Source organism: Telopea speciosissima, chromosome 5 (assembly GCF_018873765.1).
Source record: "Telopea speciosissima isolate NSW1024214 ecotype Mountain lineage chromosome 5, Tspe_v1, whole genome shotgun sequence".
In the NCBI taxonomy this organism is placed as follows: Eukaryota; Viridiplantae; Streptophyta; class Magnoliopsida; order Proteales; family Proteaceae; genus Telopea; species Telopea speciosissima.
In genome coordinates this window covers 67086054-67105259 of record NC_057920.1, presented here as the reverse complement: position 1 = coordinate 67105259, position 19206 = coordinate 67086054, and the positions used below count along the sequence as shown (strand labels likewise).

The 19206-nt window shown below is 37.9% G+C and overlaps 5 protein-coding genes across 5 annotated transcripts; 4 read left to right on the top strand and 1 right to left on the bottom strand.

Moving 5' to 3' along the window:
• Positions 1 to 1462: 1462 nt before the first annotated feature.
• LOC122662242 (membrane steroid-binding protein 1-like) lies at positions 1463 to 1950 on the bottom strand. Its single transcript, XM_043857826.1, has one exon. The coding sequence runs from the start codon at positions 1917 to 1919 to the stop codon at positions 1473 to 1475; it is 447 nt and encodes a 148-aa protein (XP_043713761.1). The 5' UTR covers positions 1920 to 1950; the 3' UTR covers positions 1463 to 1472.
• Positions 1951 to 5330: 3380 nt separating this feature from the next.
• LOC122663347 (aspartic proteinase CDR1-like) lies at positions 5331 to 6650 on the top strand. Its single transcript, XM_043859025.1, has one exon. It carries the CDS (start codon positions 5331 to 5333, stop codon positions 6648 to 6650), a length of 1320 nt encoding a protein of 439 aa, XP_043714960.1.
• Positions 6651 to 9130: 2480 nt separating this feature from the next.
• Positions 9131 to 10489, top strand: LOC122663346 (probable aspartic protease At2g35615). The gene has a single exon (XM_043859024.1). The coding sequence runs from the start codon at positions 9131 to 9133 to the stop codon at positions 10487 to 10489; it is 1359 nt and encodes a 452-aa protein (XP_043714959.1).
• Positions 10490 to 13556: 3067 nt separating this feature from the next.
• On the top strand, positions 13557 to 14894 carry LOC122663345 (probable aspartic protease At2g35615). The gene has a single exon (XM_043859023.1). It carries the CDS (start codon positions 13557 to 13559, stop codon positions 14892 to 14894), a length of 1338 nt encoding a protein of 445 aa, XP_043714958.1.
• Positions 14895 to 16696: 1802 nt separating this feature from the next.
• LOC122663344 (probable aspartic protease At2g35615) lies at positions 16697 to 18016 on the top strand. Its single transcript, XM_043859022.1, has one exon. The coding sequence runs from the start codon at positions 16697 to 16699 to the stop codon at positions 18014 to 18016; it is 1320 nt and encodes a 439-aa protein (XP_043714957.1).
• The last annotated feature ends 1190 nt before the right edge of the window (positions 18017 to 19206 follow it).

Below are 19206 nucleotides of genomic sequence, written 5' to 3'. Positions count from 1 at the left end.
TCCGATCACATCCGATCTGTATCCGATCCGAATCCGATCTATTTACATCCCTAAATGAGACCCACCTTAACATTTCTCTCTTCTATTCTGACTATGTGGACCCCATGTAAGCCTCATATGGATGGTATCAATTTCCAACCTCTTGTTGGTTGTAGTATGTGTTGATTCTTTCTTACACTACCCTTGTAGGAAACCCTCTTGCGTTAGTTAATATATCAAATAAATCATGTTGGTTCAGATTGAATCTATGCCATATGAGTTGTTTTATCTATATTATCATAAAAAAAAGGACAAAATAAAACCTGAAATTTCGAGCCTGATGCATAAACCTACATAAATTAAACAACCAAGCTATATATTTCATCAATGTTAACAATTATACATACAAAACATATATTAATATTAAAAAAAATTTTGTTAAACGAATTTCCCTCAATCCAAACTCTGTATTTCCATGTTGTGTTCGTGTTAATGTATCAAATAATTCATGTTGGTTCTGATTGAATCTATGCCATATGAGTTGTTTTATCTTTATTATCATAAAAAAAAGGACAAAATAAAATTTGAAATTTCGAGCTTGACTCATAAACCTACATAAATTAAACATTCAAGCTATATATTTCATCAATGTTAACAATTATACATACAAAACATATACTAATATTAAAAAAAAATTGTTAAACGAATTTCCCTCAATCCAAACTCTGTATTTCCATGTTGTGTTCGTGTTAGGTTGTGGATCCTGTTTAAAATTGTCACCCCTATTAGAGGATAGAGATATTGGTATAGCTGATACTGATTTAATATCGATAGCGATCTGGTTCGACAGGTATTGGCCTGCATCAGTCAATTTTATTTGAGTTTTTTTTTGACAATTTTGCCCTTGATTTGATATGAATACCAATACCCAATCCATGATCGGCCAGGTATCGACATCGATCTCAACCGATATCGATACAATCTGAAAGATCCGATACTGATACCTTAGTCCATGCCCCTATTTGCTAGACAACATTTGCCTTTCTTAAAATAAATGAAAATTTATCTAAATATTCCCATTAAAGAAAAAAATGAGAGAAAGAAATAGAAATTCTTTGGATTGAGATGCAAGAACCTTTGGCTTTGAAAAATTGCTCAGAAAAATGGAAAAATATAAAATCCATAGAATCAGAAACATCACAGAATCACTAATAAGTCTAGAGAAGTGATATATAGCAATATCTGCTCTCACAAGACAACAATACCTTCTTCCATACATGATAAGATCCATGAGACTACCCGAGCGAGTCAGCTAAGTTGGCAAAAGATCAACTCCTCAAATAAGAGGTCATAAGTTCAAACCACCTTGGGACCTATCTCCATCCCCTAAACCCCCCCCTATTATACAAGCTCTTAATCCTCAAAAAAAAAAAAAAAAAAAAAGATCCATGAGACCAAGAGATACAAATATCCTGACCTTTTTCTCTCTCTCATCATCTCCAGCAACAGAGACATCCTTTGATTTGGTGCTCCTCCTCCTCCTGTTGAACTATAGATGGAACAATCTTTACAGGACTAGAAACAAACACATGATCTGTTACTGTTTCAGTTTTCTTAATTATTCCAACCTTGACATATTTGTTCATAAACTTGTTTTCCCAGTACTGTAAGTTCTCAAGTTCTAATGAGCTAAGACCAGAGATATCACCACTGAAATTTTTCTCCTCAAAAGACAGTGTTGCCAAGGCTCGACTGGCTTCTTTACCACCAAACAAAGCATAAGGCCCACCTGGTCCATAAAACATCTTGCTTTGTGATACATCATAGATCTGTCCTTTGATTGCAATCGATAATGGCTTGTTCGGGTTCGATCCATCGTAGGCCTTCAGCTCCTCTACTGTAATCTCTCCAAGCTCAGTAGAAGGTGATAATGGCTCCATCTGTTCTTGGGTTTCACTTAAGGCCAAAGAACTCTCTCTGACTGTATAGAAGCTTCAATATGTATAGAAAGCTACTTAAGGACTAAATAATTTATGAAATGAGAGACAATAAAAAAGAAGAGAATAGGAAAAGGATAAAAGATATGGGGGAGGCATCAATCAGGGATGGCATATAGAGAGGTTTCAGGTCAGTTTCCAATTTTGCTGAGGAAACCAGACTACCCTGATTGAATATTATAATTACGCACTAAGGAATAAAATATGGGAAAAAAGAACGCTAACTAGTCGTGTGGTTTCTGCCCTAGATACAAGAATATGCAAAATTACTGCTCCACCCCCAATGAAATCTAATACCCCATCCATGTTGATGCCCTTGTGAGTAATTTCATTGGCCCCAACGCTAGTGCATGGCTACATGACCAGACAACGATCTCTTACCCAAACAAATTGTAGGATTCTTCTTAGCAGAAACCCTATATATCACTAATTCAAAATCATTCCATATTTGGTTATTAAATTTTATTTTATTTTGTATCCAAATCCCCTTGATTGGTTTAAAAAATAAAATAAAAATTACATGAAAAATACATCATTACTAAATATAGTATTAAATTTAAGGAGTTTATATCATTACATGAGGTGATGATTACAAAAGTTTCTTTCTAGGTTTGAAAACCTTTCACTTCTCTTCCCTTTGATTTCCCTTGCAACCAAAGGTAGCTTACGTGGTAATGCTCAACCACCCATACCTAACCATGGATGTTATTTTTCTCTTTCCTTTTTAATGTTTTTTGGGGGGAGAGGTGCTATGGAGAATTTGGGTCCCCTGTAGCGTGACATGGTGTGTAGCGCATATCAGATGACCCGCAGTGCTCGGGCATTCAGCCCAACATACAAGCGGGGTGTTGAGCTGCATGCCTAGGCACTGTGGGCCGTTAGATGTGCGCTACACACCATATCGCGCTACAGAGGAGCCCAACGCTGCTGTGGACTTCAAAGTTCAAAGTAAGGAAATTTCTATAATGGTACATAATTTCATGGCTGATATTACAATTAAAAAGCTCAACATCCCTTGAAAATAGAAATAGCTCCAATTCTTTTTTTATTTTATTTTAAATAATCAATAGCTGTCACAATTTTGATGCAATTTCCTATGGATCTTGTTTTCTAGAGCATCATAACTCACTATTAAAGGGATCCCACGTAATACATTTACTTTACCAATAACCAGCATCATCAAAAGAATTTTTTTTGCAAGTAAATTAATATATTCTTTTGGATGGTGAAAAAGTTTACAAGAAAGCTCCAAAATAATGAAATGATAAATAGTTCATCAACCTTTTAGGTGGAACACTCTTGATATATATAGTAGGCCTTGATGCTCTACCTGGTAGATACATATTGAGACATATATAGCCCATTAGTTTATAGCTGTTTAATTACATGAACATCTCATTTCATTAATTGTAGGCCTAGATTGTGATAGAATGATCAAGTGCGATTGATCTGGTGAAATAGAAACTCTATATTAGGTAAAGGATTATTCCATAATGTAGGAGATTAGTTGTTAATTATTGAAAATTTTGATATTTCATGTATGTCTATCAAACTCAATTTAATTTGATTAAATTAATTACTTACAGTTTATGATCATCTTAAATTATGTACAACTGCCCACATGTACCGTTTACTAATTTACAATTATGGAGAGACATGGACAGTTTGTTTTAGGGTTATCACAGTGTATATTTCTCCATAGGAATTGACATGGGAATTTAAATGTAGGCACTTATATTTGTTGGACATTGATTTGTAGAGATTCTTGAATAGTTTACCGTTCAGTTGTGTTTGGTAATAGGAATCTCTTGTAGTTGTTTTTCCCCTTAATTATCTAAGAGACACTTATTGTTACATTTACGCATTATGTGTTTGTAGTGTGCCAATAGGTAATGCTTACCAACAAGATTGACTGCATATCAATATGCTTAACATTTAGAGTATGAATGTGAATGGGGGTGATGCTCAATTTGATTTCCACTCGTCTACTAATTGGCCTTATTTGGGAGATTGGTTTTGATAACCAATTTTTTGTTTTTGTTTTTGGTGCAATTCAAGGGCCGATCGATCATCAACATTGAACTCCATCAGAGCCCCACAAGGAGACAAGGAGACAAGGAGAGGACCCACAAGGGGTCAAATAGGTACCCATAGGATCCACTTCTTGAAAAGCAAATAAATGTGAACTAGGTGTCGCTAAGGAGACTTGAACCACCAATCAAACTCTTGACGCAAATGTCCCAAGGGAATAGCAAACCACTAGGACAAGCCCTGGATCGACTTATAATCAAATTCATATGTGGAACGATAGATGGGTCCCTACTTTGCCTAATTTCAAAATCAACATCCATACCCTTCAAATTGCAATATTTCAATGAGTGTCAGATCTCATCTGCCAAGAAAGGTGTTGCTAGGGTAGGGTGCACAAGTGAGGGTAATTTTGACCTTTCATAAGTAGGGGTTGGACATTTATGGCCACTGATCATCGTACGGTTCTCTCACTAAAAACCTTTCCCATAAATAAGAATTTTTCCACTCTTTCGGTATTAGTTCATTGGAGTGTCTTGACCAACTGACACAACCTCAGACTTTCATAACTGCCTTAGCATATTAGAACAATTGTCCTTCAATTCCATATAAAACTTCCACCTTATTAAAAAACATGGTAGGAAGTATCCCAACAATAACAACAATAAACTTAACCTTATCACAACTTTATAGGATCGGTTACATAAATCTAAGCCAAATAGAGAAAGGAAAACTGGGATCGGATCCTCTGCTGTGCCTACTCGTGCGGTTGACATGCAGCTTCACATTGGCATGAACAAAATAACCGCCCTACCCATTGCCGAAGCATCCTGCTTGATGGGGTCCACACCTTGGCTGTGTGAGACTGGCGCAGGAGCAGCCAGCAGCAGAGGATCCAAATTGAGAAAAGCTGAGGTCTGGAATGAAGAGATGTGAAAAGAGGGATGAGAAATAATAATTGATACTTCTATTTAATGCTTCTTTACCATTGTGACAGATAATTAATGCTTCTTATTTATGGAATATTTCAAGATAAGGACAATATTAATGAGAAATGAATTTACAGGATATTGCTAGCTGTTCCTAGTGCCACTTTGTAGTAGTTTATTGTTATAAATTTAGGGAGAATATTCTCTGTGCCAAGGCGTAAGCTGCACCCAGACACATGGGGTGGGTGCAATGATCACCCTGCCCCCTGAATGGCAGGCCCATGTGTCTGATCGTAGCCTGCACTGCACGGCACATAGAACATAAGCCCTCTATTTATTACTCTTTGCAGTCATCTTCCACTTTCATTCAGCTTTCTTGTTTACATTTCCTTTGACAATGGCCACTGCTTTTTTCTTAGTCTATGAACTCTTCATCTTCATGTCTTTCACCATTTTCATCTCCTTACCCTGCTTAACCATCGACACCACTATTACAAATCCCAAACACGCCAAATTTGGATTTGCCGTAGATCTCATCCACCGTGACTCTCCCCTTTCTCCACTCTATAATCCCGAAACCACTTTTTGGGACAAAGCTGAGAAGTTATATGAAACCTCAATTGCACGCTATGCCTATTTAACTTCCAAAAGAAGTAGTGATCAATACCGAACTGATGTTATCCCTAGTGGATTTACATACCTTGCAAAACTCAATATTGGCGCACCACCGGTTGATGTCTTCGCACTTGTTGATACCGGTAGCGAAGTCTTATGGATCCAATGCGACCCCTGCGAACATTGCCAACCACAGACTGTACCAATCTATGATCGTACCAAATCAACAACCTATAAAAACTTAACATACAGCTCTGGGTGTTGCGATAGCCATAATAATGTGTGTAGTTACCAACTCAAATATGTTGATGGGAGTTATAGCAATGGCTTTCTTGCTACCGAGTTCATATCATTCGCAAATTCTAACAATGGTATCAAAACCACTCTCAGGAATGTAGCCTTTGGTTGTGGTGTTAACAACAATCTTTCAGCTAAGGGTCAAGTGGGTGGAGTACTAGGCCTTGTTGCAGATGAATTGTCACTGGTTTCTCAGCTACGTTCCATTACAAAACCAAAATTCTCTTATTGCTTGGGCAATGCAAGTGATCCATCTTCTAAAGGTAATTTGATTATTGGTGAAGATGCACATATAAGTGGCTTCACAACTCCTTTCACATTCTATAGCTTATACCAAGTTTATGTTGAAGACATTAAAGTGGGGTCACAAAGTCTTAATCTTCCTCCAGGGGCACTGGGCCCACCTGGGAATGTGATCTTAGATAGTGGTGCAGTTTACACATTTCTACCACCAAAAGTACATGATAAGCTAGCAGATGTTATATCTCAGGAACTCAAAAGATTCAATGTCAGACCAATTCCACCTAAAATTTTAGGGTGGATTTGCTACAGAGGAAGAATTGGGAGAGATTTAAATGGATTTCCAACTATGACAATAAGTTTTAAAGGACATGCAAAGCTGGTTTTGGAGAGATGGAGTATTTTCATTCAAGAAGGAAATTCAACATTTTGCTTAGCTTTTGCTCATACTAGTGGTCCCAATAAGCCATGTGTTATTGGTAGCAATGCTCAACAGTTTTACAATTTTGGGTTTGATCTTGTTGCAAAAGAATTGTCTATTATCCGTTCTGTTTGTATTTACTAACAAATATTGGGCTAGCTGGGCTTGATCAAGCTCAACTAATTAACCCAATCCAATTACATAAAGAAATATTTGCCTTTGGTTTTTCGATCTCTTCCATGATTCTTTTATGTTTTTGATATATCTTTTTTTTTTTTTTTGGTAATGATTTTGATATATCTTTAGGGGAAAGAGAACGCGACCTGGTGCGTGTGGTGTGCTGCCCCTGCGCCCAGAACCACCGTACCCCAGAGAATTTCCTCCTTTCATTGGGGTGTGACAATCATTCTGCGCACCTTATGTTTGGGCGTAGAGGCAGCACACTACACGTGCCCTAGTAGCTTTCTTTCTCCCTATTTTTAGTTAGTATTTTGTTATTCTATTATAGTTAATTACGTACTAAGTTAAGGTTTTTTTTTTTTTTTTTTTTTTTGTGGGTAATAACAATTTATTTAAAAGGGAAAAAGATGGGAAGATACAAGAAGTTTAAAACCAATGTCTTGTAGTTCCTAGATTTTCAAACATTTATTTTGCCACTTGGCGAATTATTTTTGGGATGAAACTCAACTCATAAGCTAGGGATTTTGAGGTATTTCTATCCACAAATTTGGGGCTCATCCGATTTGCCACGTAACAAAATCTTGGTTCATACTGAGAGTTATTAGGATGGTTCATCCTGTGTAACTTAGCCATAAATTCTTTTCTTTTTAAGCAACTGATTTCTAATGAGGAAACTCTCTTGCATGATGGGTATAGTATAGGGTACGCAAAACCATTTTTTGAGACAAAGCTGAGAGGTTCTATGATAATTTTAGCTAAAGAATAGAACCTAACATCAACGAATAAGTGATTCTATATATCTATTATTTAATACATGTAGCGTGAATAGATATATAATTGAAACCAAAATGATGAACTTAGAAGTTAAATTACCTTTTATCTAATTTTCAAAAATTATTTTATTGTAAGATTTAATGCCCTGAACGACAAAGAGAAATGTGGATCGACTTAATTCTATCTTCCCTTACCTTACTCTCAAGGAGACAATACAAATTAGCTTTCAAGTTATGTATGTATTTCGGGAATGGATCATCGATTTGCACGTATCAATATGTGAACGTACATGTGAGAACCAATCACCTGTTCTATTTTTGCCATTTACAAGGGAAAGAGGGGTTTTTATGAAAACGCAATTAAAATGTGATTGGCTCTCACATGTATGATTTTAGATCCTCCTAGCAGGAAATCCCAGCCTGCAATCCGTCTCTCGGGTTGGTCCCAGGATCGGACTCGTAATCGCCTTGAATCTGGCTGAATTGGATGAATATGCCTCTGCTTTTTAATAAAAAGAAATTTTATTACCTTTTTATCCTTGGCCGTAATAATGGATCGGCATCAGATTGGGATTGGATCGGTATCGAAGAATCCACAAATGCGAGACCGATATTACAGACCATGCTCCCTCCCAATCACTGATGTGGAGGCCAGCAAATGCACCATGGTTTTTTTCCTTATTCGGACCTCTCATGGGCATATCCGTTCCAGCAATTAAATGCTTCTAGTTTCTATCCAATGATAAAAGACCATTGTCAACCCAAGGTTTATCCTCATTGGATCATCTACTTGGGCTTCATGGGGATCTGCCTGGCCCAGTTCCCCAATGCCCCTATCAAGGGCGCAATGACCACCCTACATTTGCCCGAACACTGCCCCACTGGCATAGGGAAACTGGAGTAGATAATTTTCCCTTAGGGGGGTTATTATGTATGTCTCAAATTTCTGGATCCGTTTCGAAGAATGACCTGTTCCGACATTTTTGGTGGCGACTCGAATGGAACTTTTTCTGAGATCTGTGGTGGTAGCGGAGGGCTTGGGCCGTTGGCCCGACCTAGATCTGATGGAGGAGTATTTATGTTCTTTACCGCTTTGTTGTAAAGAGAGAAGATTTGGGATTTTTTGTTTAGGGTTTCTCGGAGAGATGCAGCACCATTTTGGGTGTTCTTGAGAGATCTCCATTGTAATTTTCTTCGATTTACATAGTAAAACTACTTCGCCTTCGCCCGTGGACGTAGCACATCATACTGATATGTGAACCACGTTAAATCTTTGTGTTGCCTTGCTCTATTTTGTTTTCTGTTCGTGTTTTTGGTTGGTGTTTGTTGTAACAGGGTCCTTCTCCACTTCAATTCCCTGATCCACAGTGGTGAGTTAGTTCTCCAAGATTGTGATTTACGGTTGTAGCACGAGAATGGATCATCTTAGGTCACCAAACCAGCAGCGAATCGCCTTCACCAACTATCAAACCTCTACCCCTTCAGATCTTCCTCACACCTTAGCTCCTTTAGACCTTCGTCATACCTACAACACCTTCACACCAGCAACACCTTCCACCTTCGCAGCATCTCCTTACAAAATACCATCAGTTGTTTATCAATAAATATTTATGACCCTTCGCTGTCATCTTCTACTCTCCATCAGCTTCCTTATTTACATTTCCTTTGACAATGGCCACTGCCTTTTCAGTCTATGAACTCTTCATCTTCTTATCCTTCACCTTCTTCATCTCCTTACCTTGTTTATCCATCGACACCGCCATTCCAAACCCTAAACACCCTCGATTCGCCATAGATCTCATCCACCGTGACTCTCCACTTTCTCCTCTCTATAATTCCGATACCACTTTTTGGGACAAAGCTGAGAAGTTATATGAAACCTCAATTGCACGCTATGCCTATTTAACTTCCAAAAGAAATGACGATAAATACAGAACTTTCACTTTTCTTGATCTTGATGGCTTTCAATACCTCGCAAAACTCACCATTGGCACACCAACGGTTGATGTCTTTACCATCCTTGATACCGGTAGCCCATTATTATGGATCCAATGCAAACCTTGCATATATTGCGAGCGACAGTTTACACCATACTATGATCGAACCAAATCAACTACTTATTCGAACATAAGTTGCAATTCTTGGGATTGCGGATTAGTTCTTGATCAGGGTTGTGATAACCATAATGTGTGTGTTTACCACATGAAATATGCTGATAATAGTTATAGCTATGGTTTTCTTGCCACTGAGATCTTATCATTCAGAGACTCCCAAGGAGGAGTCATGGCTACTGTTAAAGATGTGGTTTTTGGTTGTGGACTTAACAATCATAATAAAGTTCAGGGCCAATTTGGTGGAATACTAGGCCTTGCTGCAACCCAAGTGTCATTGGTCGAACAGTTAGCTTTCATTACAAAACCACAATTCTCATATTGCTTGGGTAATGCAAGTGAACCAGCTTCACAAGGAAATTTGATTATTGGTGAAGATGCACATATCAGTGGCTTCAATACTCCCTTTATAGTCGAAGATGGATTTTACAAAGTTAACCTTGTTGAAATTAAAGTGGATTCACAAAGTCTTGATATTCCTCAAGGGGTATTTGGTCCATCTAAGAATGTGATTATAGATACTGGCACTGTATATACATTTCTACCACCAGAAGCACATGAAAAGCTAGCAGAGGCTATATCCCAGACAATGAAAAGATTTAAGGTTAAACCAATTCCACCTAAAAGAGAAGGGGAGTTATGCTACACAGGAAGGATTGGAAAAGATGTAAATGGATTTCCAACTATGACCATTAGTTTTCTAGGAAATGCAAAGTTGGTTTTAGAGAGATGGAGTATTTTCGTCCAAAAAGAATATACAACATTTTGTTTAGGTTTCCTACCTACTTCTCTCTTCTCTACTGATGATGATCTCATTAAACCAAGCATTATTGGTAGCATGGCTCAACAGTTTTACAATTTTGGGTTTGATCTTGAATTATACGATTTGTCTATTATCAATTCTGTTTGCATTTACTAAGAAACATTGGCCTTTTGGTTTTCCTTTGCTTTTGTATTAATAAAAAACATGAGAGGAAACTCTCTTATATGATGGGTATAGGACATTCTTCCTCTGTGTGTTTACCATGATTTCTTGATCGAAGAGGATGTGTTCTTTGTTCGGGAGTGTGGCTCTTATACCTATGTGAGACCCAATCAGCTCCGCCCTTTTAGTTTCAATCAATCCTTCGATTGTTTCTAACCTCGTCAATAGCTTGTGCTTGAATCTGAAGTAATACATGTGGATCGAGTGAGTCCTCCTCTGCTTCAAAGAATCATCGTAGGGTTAGGGTTTTTCCTCCTAAAATTCAAATGGGAAGATATCAAAATTAGTTCCACCAAGTTCTTTCACTCCTTTGACGGCTACAGTTACTAGGAGTGGACTCAAGTGTCTGTTTTTGGATTGTCTTTTTTCTTGTGTTAAAGAAGAAGAAGTTGTAGACGTGCGGAATTTATTGGGGAGTGGGCCTTTGTTCAGCCCTTTCAATCGGCTTGGTTCGCTCAGATAGGCCCAGGTGTTTGGTTGTTATGGGTTGGCTGTACTCTTGTATCTTCTTTGGATTTCCCTTTCAGCTCGTTTGGTTGTAGGGATAGGTTAGTGATTTTCTTTTTTTTTTTTTTTTATTCTTACCTCTAATTTTGCGAAGGAAAGAATTCTATGTTTTTTTGAATATATTTTAATCAACCACCAAAAAAAAAAAAAAAAAAAAAAAAAAAAAAAAAAAAAACAACAAGAGAGGCCGCCCTCTCTTGCTAGATGGGTACGGGGCCTTGTTTGTATGTGTTTGTGTACCATGATTTTTTGAAGGAGAAGGGTTCTTTGTTTTGGAGTGTGGTTCCTATGTCGCATGAGACCCAATCAACTCCCCCTTTTTAGTTCAATCTATGGGGGGTAAGTAGGTCATTTATAGGAAAGAGGAGAGAGTTAGACACATGGATGGATGCATGAGAGCCACGCTCCTAGACACCTTTTTCCTTTATTGAATGTATAATAAATGTCTTCTACTTTGTACATTATATGGGAAAATTTTTCTCACACCCTACAATTTTTCGTATTCTCAGTATGGGTTTTTCGCCATGTGGACCTCATGTAGATGAGACAGTACATTCCTCGCAGTGCTATTGGTGGGGAGATTCTTCCTCCACTGGTGGCATGGGGAACCCAGTTCTAAGTTATATAATGTAATTTTGGATTCAAGTCATTCGAGGGTCGGGCCTCCCTAATCCAAACTTCTTATTGATCCAGCCCAATGTGTGGCTCTTATTTTTCCCAAAATAAATTAAGGCAAAAAGAAGACTGTCAAGCTGAGTGGACCATGGAGCCTGCGCCTAGACACATGAAGGGTGAAATGACAGCCTCGCTCCTCATGAAATGAGAAATTCCCACCCCTATTGCATGCCCCCACGAAACAGATGAGAATAGGTGGTAGAGGGGAAGGGCTGGCTTTGATGTTTGGGGCCATGTTGGGGTGGTGGCTTTGTTTCACGGAAATGGCTGATTAGGATGATTTTTTTTAATAAAATAGTTTCGCACAACAGAGCATCAACTAGGCAGACATATCAACCTTTCATGGGTCGGACAAGTAATATTGCCACCCTCCCTCTGTGTTTGGGCGTGGACGGTACATTTTCCAACAGAGAACTTTTCTCCATTAAAATTTTCTTTAATAAAAAAAATGGATAAAGAATGCTTCCTGACAGTGCCCCTTGCGCCTCCTCACATGAGGTAGTGAAATGACCACCCCACCACTCCCCTTGGATGCCTATGCATGTGCTCCCATTGGCCCCTAGTGCTAGTGCATGGGCCATGCAACCTGGCAGTAAACTCCACCCTTAAAATTAAAATAACATTCAACGATGGTTTTTAGAACCACCATTATTTATTAAAAGAAAAGAAATTGAAAATATTTTTAATTAAAATATACCATTCAACATCGCTAATACTAAACAACCGCTATAAGAATGACTCTCATGTATTAAACGACGGTAATGGTATACCACCACAATATACGTACCCCAATGGTCACAATTTGAGATACTTGTACGGTTGGAATTTTAAACCACAGCCATAGAAAATTTCCGATGGTAAAATTGCTCAATTGTGACCAATTGATCACGGGTTCGAGTTGGAAAACAGTTTCTCTGCAAAAGTAGGGGTAATGCTATGTATATTATGACCCTCCCCAAACCTCGTAGTGGCAGGAGTCTCGTGCCCTGGGTATGCCCCTTTTTCTTTTAACTGAAGAAGATTTCCAAATTATAGCGGTTGAGCAGTTTTCTGGCAGTGCAACTGCCCTAGTACATACATACAATTATTGTCTAACATAGCTTAGGTTTTCCTTATACCATTCTGGCTAATAATTAATGCATCTATTTATAGAATCTTCAAGATGATGACAATATTAATGTGAAATCCACCTTCGAGTAGTTCATCTATATTTATTTATGACTCTTTGCAATCATCTTCCACTCTCCATCAGATCCTTGTTTACATTTCCTTTGACAATGGCCATTGCATTTTCAATCTATGAACTCTTCATCTTCTTATCCTTCACCATTTTCATCTCCTTACACTCCTTAACCATCAACACCACTGTTAAAAATCCTAAACTCCACGGATTTGCCAGAGATCTCATCCACCGTGACTCCACTTTCTCTACTCTATAATCCTGAAACCACTGTAACTGCCCTGAACTGCCACTGTACATTGTATCTGACACTGTAATGCACCAATATGCATTGTGTTGACAAAAGCAACGCATGCACTGTATTGACAACAATGACAACCAACACATAATCACTGCCATCTGCACTAACTATGTGTTCAACTTTGACCAGCAGACACAACCTAAGATTTTCGTAACTGCCCTAGCATATACATACAATTGTCCTTCATTTCCTTATAAAACTTTCACCTCTTTAACTATCATGGTATGAACACCTTAAGGAAACTATTCTATCATGTAAAACAGTCACATGTATATTTAAGACTCTTTGCAATCATCTTCCACTCTCCATCAGCTTCCTTATTTACATTTCCTTTGACAATGGCCATTGCCTTTTCAGTCTATGAACTCTTCATCTTCTTATCCTTCACCATTTTCATCTCCTTACCCTGTTTATCCATCAACACCGCCATTACAAATCTTAAAAACCCTAAATTTGCTGTAGATCTCATCCACCGTGACTCTCCACTCTCTCCATTCTATAATCCCGACACTACTTTTTGGGACAAAGCTGAAAAATTATATGAGAGCTCAATTGCACGCTATGCCTATATAGCTTCCAAAAAAAGTGAAAGATACAGAACTGATCTTACTCTTGAAGGCAATCTGTACTACGCAAAACTCGCCATTGGTGAACCAACTGTTGATGTCTTCACTGTCCTTGATTCCGGTAGCGATATCTTCTGGATCCAATGCGAACCTTGCATCCATTGCGATCCACAGACTGTAAAAATCTATGATCGCACCAAATCAAAAGCCTATAGAAACCTAACATGCGGTTCTGCAGATTGCAAATTAGCTCCGGATACGCGGTGTGATAGGCAAAATAATGTGTGTACTTACGACATTACATATGGTGATCGTAGTTATAGCTATGGCTCTCTTGCCACAGAAACCCTAACATTCATGGATTCCAAAGGAGGAGTGATGGCCACTGTAAAGGATGTGGTCTTTGGTTGTGGTTTTAACAACCATGTTTCAATTAATGGCAAATTTGGTGGAATATTAGGGCTTGCTGCAACCCATTTGTCACTGGTTTCTCAGTTACAAATCAATTCAAAATCAGAAAAATTCTCATATTGCTTGGGCAATGTAAGTGATCCATCTTCCAAAGGTAATCTGATTATTGGTGAAGGTGCACATATCAGTGGCTTCTCTACTTCTTTCAAATTCGAAAATGACTTTTACAAAGTCATGGTTGCTGAAATTAAAGTGGGGTCACAGAGTCTTAATATTTCTTCATGGGCATTTGGTGGATCTAGGTTTGTGATCTTAGATAGTGGCACTGTATACACATTTCTACCACCAAAAGTACATGAAAAGATATTGAATGCTATATCCCAAACAATGAAAAGATTCAAGGTTCAACCAATTCCACCCAGAAGAAATGGTGAGTTATGTTACAAAGGAAGTATCGGAAAGGATTTAAATGGATTTCCAACGATGACCATTGGTTTTCTAGGACATGCCAAGCTGGTTTTAGAGAGATGGAGTATTTTCATCCAACAAGAAAATGCAACATTTTGCTTAGCTTTCCTCCCTGCTGATGGTCGCAATATGCCAAGTATTATTGGTACCATGGCTCAACAGTTTTACAATTTTGGGTTTAACCTTGATGTGTTCCATTTGTCTATCATCCATTCTGTATGCATTTACTAAGAAGCATTGCCCTTTTGGTTTTCCTTTGCTTTTGTATTAATAAAAACAACATGAGAGGAAACTCTCTTGCATGATGGGTATAGGGTTTTGTTTGGGTGTATATGCGTGTCTGTTTTTTTTTTGTACTACGATTTCCTCCTATCCAAATACCACCATGTTTGATCACTCTCCCCTACAAATTTTATCATGGGATACTCTTGCATGAGGTTATTTAAAGCTTGATTGTGATGCATCTCTAGTGTATCTGGTTGCTCTTTTGGAGACTTTTGGATTTATTTTCAGGGACAACTGTGGTAAACCATTACATGCTTTTTTGACGAGATCTGGACATGCTGACCTGGAGTCGAATTGTCCTGCAAGAATAGCAAACTCAGGCTGAGGAGTGCCGGTCTGAGCTGGCGGGGTTAGCTCCGATGCCTAATTTAGATTGCGCACCACAGATAATCTTAAAGTTGGAAAATCTGAGAAGTTAAGTCCCTTTTACTTATGTAGTGCTTGGATATTTATAGGATCTAGATCATAGATCATCATAGGCTTTTGTCGACATTAGACCGTTGTTTTGATCTATAAAATGCATAGGTGGAGTTTCTCTGGTGAGGACAACTGTCCTAGAGGGTCATGCGTTCGCGCGGAATGCATGACATGGGTGAAGTGATCCAGTCCTTAACCTGCTGGTTAATTGATGGGTGCTAGAGGGTCGGCTCTGTCATGACTATCCTGACCCGATCTTCAATTGTAGTCTTATATGGGTCGCTTCGTTGTGCCGATCTATTTTGGTCCGGTCTTTAGGAGTTAAAATCGGTTCAACTTGTCTGACCTCTGCTGATGCCACGTGTCTGTGCGCAATTGGCTGGATAGAATCGGGTATATCACATGCAGTGTCTACATTTAGTGGTATTTAAATTTGTTGCTTTCAAAAAGAATTTTTTTTGTAGTAAACTAACTTTTGGTAACAGTTTTTATAAGGAGTCGATATACATTTTTTGGGCAAGAGTTCTCTGTGGGGGAGCGTGGCTCCTGTATGTGCGCAGGGCCAATGGGAGCACATGGCAGAGCATCAACGAGGTGGACATATCCACCTTTCATGAGGTTGGAGGGGTAATTTTGTCCCCCTTTGTGTCTGAGCATGGATGGTACACTCTCCAACAGAGAAATTTTCTCCAGATATTATATTATTAATTAAAAGTAAAAAAAAATCTTTAATTATAAAATATGGATAAAGAATGCTTCCCATCAGTGCCCCTTGCGCCCTCTCAGATGGGATAGTGAAATGACCACTCCACACTCCCGTTGGATGCTTGTGCGTGTGCTCCCATTGGCCCCCATACTGGTGCAAGGGCCACGCAGCCTGGCAGTAAACCCCACCCTTACAAATAATATTCAATGGCGGTAGCAGGGGTAAGGTTGCGTATATTATGACCCTACCCAAACTCCATAGTGGCAAAAGCCTCGTGCACTGGGTATGCCCCTTTTTTTGTTTTCAACTGTAGAAGATTTCCACATTATAGCAGTACAGCAGTTTTGTAGTAGTGTAACTGCCCTAGCACATACGTACAATTGTCTAACATAGCTTGGATTTCCTCCTATACCATTCTGACTATTAATGACAATTATATTAATGCATCTATTTATAGAATCTTAAAATTAATGACAATATTAATTGTGAAATTAATTTCAAGGTTACTACTACCTATACCTAGCACCACCTTGTATGTAGTAGTTCATCTCTATATATTTATGACCATTTGCAAACATCTTCAACTCTCATTCAACTTTCAAGCTTGTTTACATTTCCTTTGACAATGGCCATCACTTCATGTTCAGTCTATGAACTCTTCATCTTCTTATCCTTCTTCATTTTCATCCCCTTACCCTGCTTAACCATAAATCCTAAACACCACGGATTGACCGTAGATCTCATCCACCGTGACTCTCCACTTTCTCCACTCTATAATCTCGATACCACTTTTTGGGACAAAGCTGAGAAGTTATATGAAAGCTCAATTAGACGCTATGCCTATATAACTTCGAAAAGAAGTGACAAATACAGAACTGATCTTAGTATTGATGATTTTGTGTACCTTGCCAAATTCACCATTGGTGAACCAGCAGTTGATGTCTTCACCATCATCGATACCGGTAGCGATCTCTTATGGATCCAATGTAAACCTTGCACCCATTGTGAACAACAATCTGTACCAATCTATGATCGCACCAAATCAACAACCTATGGCAACATAACCTGCAATTCTTGGGACTGCAAATTAGTTAAAGGTCCAAGTTGTGACAGCCAAAATGTGTGTAATTACCGCATTCAATATGAAGATAGGAGTTACAGCTATGGATTTCTTGCAACCGAGTCTCTATCATTCAAGAATTCCAAAGGAGAAGTCACGGGCACAATTAAGAATATGGTCTTTGGTTGTGGTATTAACAACCATAATTCAGTTCTTGGCCCGTTGAGTGGAGTACTAGGCCTTGCTGCAACTCCATTGTCACTGGTCACTCGATTACATCCCACAACACAACCAAAATTCTCTTATTGCTTGAACAACGCAAGTGATCCATCTTCTAAAGGTAATTTGATAGTTGGTGAAGATTCACATATTAGTGGCTTCTCAACTCCCTTTATATTCGATCAGGGTTGTTACCAAGTCTTTCTTGTTGATATTAAAATGGGGTCAAAAAGTCTTGATATTCCTCGGAAAGTATTTGGTTCAACAGGGAATGTGATATTAGATAGTGGCACTACATACACATTTCTACCACCGGAAGCACATAATAAAGTAGTAGATGCAATATCCCAAACAATCAAAAAATTTAAGGTCAGACAATTTGCAAGCACAAGAAAAGGGGAGTTAGGTTACTCAGGAAGTATTGGAAAGGATTTAAATGGATTTCCAACTATGACCATTAATTTTCTAGGAAATGCCAAGTTGGTTTTAGAGAGATGGAGTATTTTCATCCCAGAAGGAAATTCCGCATTTTGCTTATCTTTCCTACCTAATAGTGGTCCCAATGAGAAAAGCGTTATTGGTAGCATGGCTCAACAGTTTTACAATTTTGGGTTTGACTTTGCTACATACCATTTGTCAATTATCCATTCTGTTTGTATTTACTAGGAAACGTTATTGGCCTTCCTTTTTCTTTTGTATTAATAAGAACAATATGAGATGAAAGTTTTTTTGCATATATATATGATGGGTATATTGAAGTATGTTTTTTTAACGACTTTGGCATAAAAATAGATTCCAGTTAAAATTTTAGAATTCCAAAGTAGGCCTTAATAAAAATCTATAGATCCCAAAACGGGCGAGATCCAAATTCTAGATCTTCGGTCCAATTCTGGAGATGGATGTCATGGACCCCAAAAAAACTCTAGCAAATGTCAATCTGGCAAACACCAATCCAAACCAAACAGACAGATAAATACTGGAGTAATTTATTTATAGGCCAAAGTGTTTTCTTTGTTTGTTTGTTTGTTTTTTTTCTCTGAACCATAAAGTTTAAAAATAAATAAATAAATAAATAAAAATCCCCACTTCCACGAGTAATGAATCTGTGAGTGAACATCACTTTTCAAATTAAACTGCCTCTGAAATTCCCAAGCAAAATTAAATAGATTTTGCATAACAATCTCTTAAAAAACGACGAAAGAAAATCATAACATTTTCACTTTTCAGCAAAAGTGTGCAAATAATTATTCTTACAACATAATTATGAATACACACTAAAATAATTAATCTTTTCAAAAACCTTTTTATTAAACAACTGAATCCAATGACATCTTGAATGGCCGAATGCTTAGGAGTTCTCCATCGATCAGTACACCAGATTTGTATCCTCAGGCTTCAAACAAGCAGCAACACTTGAACTGAAAAATTACATTATATGTACAAAAGAAATCAGAAACTGAAATAGGAAAAAAAAGAAAACAAAGACAATATTTTTTGGAAATTCATTGATTTTCACAAGATTTAGAAGTTTGATTCTCAAAGATACAACATTGATCACTTGATTCAATTAGTCTCACCTTCATGCTAACAAATTCTGTGAAAGAAATGGTAAGAGACCTGAATATAAAAAATAAAAAAAAAACAAGGTAATTAAGTTAATTAGGATTATATATGTATAATGAATCATTAATATAATTTCTAGATAGAAAAATAAAAATGTATTAGAGTTCCATACCATCTCAAATGCGTCCGTCGATAAATCCATCCAGCCAGCCAGTTAGATATCATTAATCCTTGAGCTTAAGTCGGGCAAGTGATGAAAACCGATGTATTACAGTTCCAAAAAAGTCATCGGT

Bases quoted from the DNA above. Each gene is read 5' to 3' on its own strand.
- LOC122662242 (XM_043857826.1), bottom strand. From the start codon at position 1,919: ATGGAGCCATTATCACCTTCTACTGAGCTTGGAGAGATTACAGTAGAG.
- LOC122663345 (XM_043859023.1), top strand. From the start codon at position 13,557: ATGGCCATTGCCTTTTCAGTCTATGAACTCTTCATCTTCTTATCCTTC.
- LOC122663346 (XM_043859024.1), top strand. From the start codon at position 9,131: ATGGCCACTGCCTTTTCAGTCTATGAACTCTTCATCTTCTTATCCTTC.
- LOC122663344 (XM_043859022.1), top strand. From the start codon at position 16,697: ATGGCCATCACTTCATGTTCAGTCTATGAACTCTTCATCTTCTTATCC.
- LOC122663347 (XM_043859025.1), top strand. From the start codon at position 5,331: ATGGCCACTGCTTTTTTCTTAGTCTATGAACTCTTCATCTTCATGTCT.